General features: G+C 34.6%; 1 protein-coding gene across 1 annotated transcript; it reads left to right on the top strand.

Moving 5' to 3' along the window:
- The first annotated feature begins 4,483 nt into the window (after window positions 1-4,483).
- LOC143595591 (protein LURP-one-related 11-like) lies at window positions 4,484-5,431 on the top strand. Its single transcript, XM_077074571.1, has 2 exons — window positions 4,484-4,914; window positions 4,996-5,431. Exons 1-2 carry the CDS (start codon window positions 4,675-4,677, stop codon window positions 5,323-5,325), a joined length of 570 nt encoding a protein of 189 aa, XP_076930686.1. The 5' UTR covers window positions 4,484-4,674; the 3' UTR covers window positions 5,326-5,431.
- Window positions 5,432-7,993: the final 2,562 nt, after the last annotated feature.

Raw genomic sequence — 7,993 nt, forward strand, 5'->3', positions numbered from 1 at the left:
TGCTTCTTAAATAGGTGTTTCGTACGTGTTACGATGCTTACTTTTAGGGGTGAGCAGAAAACCGAATTAACCGAAAAAACCAAACCGAAGTATTAACTGACGGTTAATTTCAGGATTTTCATGCGTGTTCATATTCAACTTATTTAAGGTTGAAAGTTATATAAAAATTCAAGTTTAATAACCGATTAAGCCACATGTTAGTTTTTGGTCATGAATAGTTATATTTATACCGCACAAAAGTTAATCATTTTTCATTAATATCGAACAAGTGTTCATCTTATGGTTGTAATAAACACTCGTCTACCATTCCTCGTATAATGTATTATGAAATACAAACCCATTCTTAAGATTCAAACATTTATAACTAAATCAACTTAATTAGCAACTTTGCTACCGAAATAAGCGACAAAATCATGGTCAAATTTGGTGTACATTTAGCCCGAACAATGTCACAAATAATAAGACTTTAAGAGGGCAAATGAAAAATGTTTATAGGTTAGTAGCTACAAGTACAAACATATTTTATGTTAACTATTGATTTAATGAGGTTATAAAAATAAATCTTTATGGAAATTTGTGATTATATTAATGCGTAAATGAAAGTTCATGTACAAAATAATCTTAATATGAAAACGTAAGAAACTATATCAATTTATCAAAAATGAGAACGTATGAAACAATATCAACTACAATACCAATCTACAAAAACAATGTTTTATAATAAAAAGAAAAAACTTAATAATAACAACAAAATAATCAAAATCAACAAAATAATAACAACAAATACTTATAACAGCATAAGTAAAAACATAATAATATCAACAAAATGTAAATCAACAAATACTTATAATATCTCAAAATCGAAAATTAGTAAATACGAACAAAAAATAACAGCAAACAATTATAAAAACAAACCTAATAATAACAAAAAATTGGTTATCATTATTTTCATGTTAAAAATAAAATGTATTTGATCCTGAAACTTAATACGTATATGATACTTTTCCTTATGAGCGTGGAATATAAATGATCGGGTGGCTCAGTAAACTGTTAGTAATCCGATAATCATTAATTTTTAAAGGTAATAAAAATGAAATATGATAAATTTATGATTTTCATCAGCAATTTTATCGTCTTCTACAAATAATTTTTTATGCATATTTTAGTAACTAAAAGTCAAAGCAAATATGAAACTGATTTATAAAATCAACAGGAATATGAAACTGATTTTTAACGTGAGACACCGAATGTTGTAATCTATATCTATATTATATAATGAGTGAGAGATGGACAAATTAAGACGTATGATTTTAAGTATAATACATAAGTTACAACCTAATAAAGCATATAGAAAAGGACAATATAGTCTTTTGAATGATAAACATCACGGTGCGCTTTTAATTCATTAAATATAGTTATAATTTAATCCCTTAACTTCAATCATCTTTTGTAAATTTAAACAATACTTACAACTATAACACATAATCTTTTACCTATATACTCTTTTTATTTTCACTTTTAACCCAATTTCTCCTACGAAATTTGAACGATCATAACTTTTTTGTACGTTAAAATTTTTTATAAAACATTGCACCATAAAAACGAGCATTTTATTATCTTTAATTTGAGTATCATATTGCTATAATTTTTTCATTTAAAAAAAACTACATTTTACGTATGGGCGTTTGCGGTTTTTTTTATAGTTTTTAAATTAAATCGTGAGCCAAACAAACCATTAGTAATGGATTTTTTGTCGTCGAAAACCGAAACCAATGACTGGTTTGAACGGTTTCTCGATTTCAAACCGAACAATGAACACACATAAGTCCGCGTTTCCCGCTGCATCGTGCGGACACCCGCCTAGTAATAATAAATAAAAATAATAATAAAATAATCAAAAATTGATTTCAAATTTCATATCACATGTTCAAACACCATTCTTTCCCCTCTACCTACCTTAATAGTTTACTGAAACAAAATTTCTACTATTCAATAGTCAACACATCTTTTATCATCCGTAAAATAAACCGAGTAAGGGATAGCCAATGACCTTTGGTCTAGCGGTACTAAAATGTTTAACAAATATTTGCTTTCTTTAGGGGTGTGCGGCTTTAAGTATTATGATTGATAAAAAAATATTATATACGAGTAAAGTTAGAGAATATATAAATTATCGTATAAAAAATATATGATTGTTTAAATAAGTTCAGAATCATATACTGTATATGTGATAAAACTTTCAACTACATGTACAACCCATTTACTAAATAATCATATTGTATTGCTAAATTTTGACCAGAAAAATAAAAAAAGTTTAGCTAGTAGTTTAAATTAACTAACTAGTCAAAAAGTTAATGTGAAGGGTAGCACAACAAATATCCAACTCGAGAAGGTTGTGGGCCCACTGTGGATATGTAATATGTTGGCATGTAATATTTATTTTAGTAACACTGTATATATGGTTAACTAAAACTTTAATATCCAAATTTAGTGTCACATTTTTTTTTTAACGAAAACAGTGACGGATCTAGAGTATGATTTCACGGGTAGCATAATTTTCTTTAACTGTACATTAAGAATTTTTTTTACCTGTTTCACAAGGACAGGCTTCAGGTTACGCCTTTCCCGTATACATGGGCCACGTTACGAGTTTCACGCATACCGGCGCCCAGTTACGTGTTTAGCTTATCCTGGGCCCTGTTTCACGTTAAACGTGTGTTGGCTCTGGGTTACCCGTTTCGCATGTACTGGCACCCGGTAACACATTTTGCTCGCACAAACGCCCGGTTATGCGTTTTGTGCATCCCGGACCCATTTCGCATTACGAGAGTACGAACGTCGGGTTACCCATTTGGCGGGTATAGGCTCCCAGTTACCCGTTTTGCGCGACGTATTGGCGCTCGGTTGCGTGTTCATGCGTGCCTTCGCCCTGTTATTTAAGTTGGGTTTTAAATTGTAATTAAGTAGTATGCTTTTAATCATCTTACGCTTTTAGCCTTTTAATAAAACTTTTAAATGTGAAGTTTGGGGCTTTCAAAATTTTGATGGGTAGCGTAATACAAATTCATGGGTAACGTAATCATAAAACGTAAAAAATAAAATTAAAAATTGCAATTTGCAGAAAAAGTTGAGAGGAAGCGGATGCTACCCTTACCATTAAGCTACGTCCGCCCCTGAACGACGATATAATCTAATCATAACAATACCATATTAATATTTATCACATGACTTTAATTAATCTTCATCTTAAAGAGAATAAACATCTTATAAGTTACAGAAAATTACTGTTTGCGTTCATGTGGTTTTAAGGAGGAGACACAATGAGTCCTCGAAATAATTTTTGAACTGGTTGAGTCTCTGTGGTTTCAGAAACGAACAATTTGAGTTCCTGTGGTTTCAAAAACAAACAATTTGAGTCCCCGTGGTTTCAGTAAAATGAAAGTTTATCCAGAAAGTTAAGTAGCGGCGATCAAATGGTTCGTTTCTGAAACCACGGGGACTCAACCAGTTCAAAAAAATTTTCGGAGACTCATTGTGCCTCCGCCTTAAAACCATAAAGACGCAAACAGTAATTTTCTCTATAAGTTATAACACAGATACGATTGGGCAAGTACCCTTTGATATAAATTCATTGTTATAAATAATTAAATGGAGCAACAGTTTTATAATGATTAAAGTAGTAAGCCAAAATTGCATATCCGCCTCCGGTCCTAACTTTTAAAAACTCAAGTAACCACAAAATCACCCTTGTAATTTATGCTGTGTTTATATTGTCGTGGCAACTTAATACAAATGCATTGTATGAATCCCTTTAGTTTCGACATGTTGAAGGATGAGTGAAGCCAACAAGGTTGGTTGATGGGCCATGTCTAAGTGTAACCCTGAAACAGCCAACAATTTGTACCCCACATGATGCCCTATTTCCAAACTTTGTACCGTTACCAGTATTTTCCCATTCTTATATAATATTCATTCTAATTGTAATATTTCTTTTTTGCTTTCGAGAATATAATAATAATATATATGGTGTAGTTCTCTAAAAGTTATTATGTGGTTGGTAGTTAGATACTAAATTTTATTGATCAAATCAATAGGGATAGACAAATGGTACCGGTTACAGGTACAGGTATCAAATTAGGTATCGTCGCTGCTAATTCAATACTCACATTTTAAAGTCTCAGGATCGGTATGATACGATATCGGTATTTTACTGAGTTTTTGTCTTGGGCACGCTACCTATTGTTTGTGAATTTCGGTATCGTTACCAGTATACTCCACGTATAAAAACAAATAAAGTGTGCATGCATGCATAAACACATGTTTATAAATCATGGAGAGAAATAGGTACATGTCTACTATAAGTTAAAGTATGAAAAAGTTGCACACCATTCTCTTCCCACAATTTTGATTTAAATTTACCTCTTTCTCTATCACAACTTAGAAAGCATCACAATTCATGGAAGACAAATGCCTAATTTGTAAAGTATTAAAAATATATGGTATTGCTGCACATATACTTTTAGCTTTATCAATTAAAAAAAGTTCAATTAAATAAACATAAAATATGTGCCAAACAAATATTGGATGGTTGTTTTTCTTGACAACACATGGGTGTATGCATATATATATATATAGAACATCCATCTTCTAACATAACTTACTTTCCTCCCTACAATGGCCAAGGTTTATCCTCAAACTCCATCATCATCTAATTCATCATCACCATACGTAAGCTCAAAACAAGAATGTTTCACAATATGGATGAAGTCTCTAGTGTACAACAGCCATGGATGCACCACATACAACTCAAATGGAGAAATCGTGTTTCGGGTTGATAATTACGACAAGAAATGCAGCTCACAAGTCTACTTGATGGATATTCGAGGCAACGTACTTTTCAGAATACAACAAAAGGTATGTAACATGTTGTATGCATCATGTCAAAGTCAGCCGTTTTTATTATAACCGATTCTATTTTTGAATATCTTGATACAGAAATTACGAATATTCGGATGTTGGGATGGATACAAGTGGGATTTTTCGAAGAAACAACGATGGTTTCGTGTTACAAGGAAACGCCAAACGATACATGTAGATTTAGGGTTTTCTCAAAGTGGTTACAAGATTGTTGGAGGGAAATTAGGGTTCAAGATTGTGAATCTTGATCAAGATGGTAGCTTGGTTGCGGAGATTAAACGAAAGCAAACGGCTTCGGGTGTGGATCTTGGAAAGGATGTTTTTGTGCTAACAGTGGAACCCAATATAGATCAATCATTGATCATGGCGATTATTATGGTTCATGGGTTGATCCATGGTCAACTATAACATGAAATTTACAAGCTTTGATTGTGGATCTTGATTGGTTGTAAATCATACAAATTTTGCTTGCTTTTTGGTGATTAATTTATGATTTAGGTGGATGTACCTACCAAACATGAATATATAATTTGTATATACAATTGAGATTAACTCTTTTACTAATTGAGTATATTTGATTTCCAAAATTTTCAATAAAAATTAAAAGAGGCATATGCCATCACCATAACATAAATGATAAGTCGTGTCAAAATTATTCTTACGCTTTGTATAAAAATCATTTTTTTATTAAATCGACCCAAGTATTCTTATAATTATCATTAATGCATGGACACCGGGATAACTCTGCCAAATAGATCACCCTCCATCTGAATAACATAACGTGAAGAGCTGGCCCTTCCACCTAGGAGGAGACCCAGAACTAAGGAAACCCGTGGCTATTAATTAGTAAATTACATACTTAGATTTTAACATTTGTATCCATTGTGTTCAAACTAGTCAAAAAAAGTCAAGGAAGTTTCATGATTCATAAAACTTGAAATAGTAGAAAACAAGGCAGCCATCAAATGGGTTCAACTAAATTGAAATTATAAAAAATTATAGTATTCTATATGTAATTAAATTATAAGTATATTTTAATTATTAAATTAAAGCAGCTAATAAATTAATTGGGAAGATGTATATAAGGCTGAGGGGTGTGGGGGGCTCTAACGGGGGCGCGAGTTGGGGCTGCAGCCAATAATATTGTGACGTGTGGCAGAGAGAGAAACTGGATAAGGTGGATATTGGAGCCCCCGCTGGAGCCCCTGGCCCTGGTGTGGAGGGGCTCCAGCGGATTTTTTTTTTATTTTTTTATAAATGTATTAAAAAAACGTATTATTAAAAAAACTCATAAATTATTTAAAAAAACACACATTAATTAAAAAAACACATTAATATCTAAAAATAAAATAAAAATTAAAGTACTAAAAAAAACATTATTCTTATTCTTCGGCTTGGTCTTCTTCGATCAACCTCTTTCGGATACGTTCCTTTTGCTTTTCCATCAGCATTTGATCGACCGGATTTAGGTTACTGAAGTCTCTTGTAAGGAAGTCCAAATCTCTCATTCGACTTTTTTCCTTTTTGTCATTAGAGACCACCTCCATGGTTTTGTTGAATTTATTGAGGGATTCAACAAGATCGACGATGTTTACGGCTCCCCCCTCAGCCGGTTTTTTTCCCCTTGGCGTCCCGTCCCAATGGCCGCCTCCTCGGCGGTGAAGACGTTTCCTCCCCCGCAATGTTTAGGTCGAATCCAACGCGGCAATCCGACCCGGCGGAAGTGCTATACGCTCCAGACGAACTAGTTTTAGTCCGTTTCGGCCCTACTTCCGCATCATGGTCCGGCGCCACAAGCTCAACCCACTTGGAACACCTTTTCAACCTCTCCCACAACTTTAAATCGTCCCACGTCTTCACCGTCCCATACCTCCGCAAACACTCATGCCTCCACTCTTCGACAGTGAAATTGTAAACCGCCAAATCATCACTGCCACTTGGTCTCATACGACCGGCATTCCTGTTGAAAAGATTAGTAAACAAGCCGACAAATTTTCTGATTTCGGACCACCGACCCAAATCATATCGGCGTTTCGCTCTGTACTCCCAACGAGCGTATAGAACGTCTCCCTAACCTTTGTCCAAAAAACCTTGCTTTTTTGGTAGTCGGCTGCAAAATGAATAATTAAATTAGATTTCCAGTTAACTTTTTTATTTAACTTTTTTATTAAAAATCATTTTTAAAAACGTTAAAACAATTACCGCAACGCCGATCCTCAGAAATGACTATCCAAGCCCGACACAAGGCTTCCTTCTCATCCGATGACCACGGAGTGGTTTTCCGTTTCGTCCTCGGAGTCGAAGCCGGTCCCGGCCCGTCCGTTGCAAGTTGTTTTTTCCGGTGGACGCGTCTTCTTGCTCCCGTAGCATCACCGTGTGATTCTTGTGTCTCTGGAACAACAAAGTTAGGAGACGGTTGTATGTTGGATGGTTGAAAGCCGGATGTTTCTTGCGGCCCCGAATAAAACATCGATTGGTCTGGTGACGACCATAAATCGTCGTAACTATAATCTGAATCTAGGTTTGGGTACCAATTTCCAGACATTTTTGGGTATTATATAGGAGTTTGGGATATTATATATGAGTTTGGAGATTGAAGTTGTGTTTTGATATGGTTGAAATGAGTTGATTTTGGGGTATTATATAGGAGTTTTTAAAGGTTTTTTAAAAAAAAAACGGAGCTCAACGGCTCTTTTGGGTGGGCCCACCAGCTTTTCCTCTCTCTTTTCCCGCGACCACACTCACGCCTGCCTGGATTTCCGCGCTCGCGCCCCGCTCGCGCCCCGGCTCGCACCCCGGTAGTGTGGGGTTAGCGCCCCGAGGCGCGAGCAGAGGGGCTCTCGCGCCCAGGATTGCGCCCCACACCCCTCAGCCTAAGTTAAGATGCTTTGACAGGCTGGGAGAACCGGAGAAGTGATATATTAGGTCCTGCTTTACACGTCATTTGACATCATATTTAATTTAATTTAAATATATATCAAATATAAACATACTAAAAGTAAACTAGAGATGAAATTCTAAAATAAAAAGTGTAAAAAGTCTCACATGTTTTGTTATCCTTTTTCGTTTTATAACT

Source organism: Bidens hawaiensis, unplaced genomic scaffold (genome assembly GCF_021521415.1).
Source record: "Bidens hawaiensis isolate Kalapana, Puna unplaced genomic scaffold, B.hawaiensis_p1.1 tig00045353_1, whole genome shotgun sequence".
NCBI lineage: Eukaryota > Viridiplantae > Streptophyta > Magnoliopsida > Asterales > Asteraceae > Bidens > Bidens hawaiensis.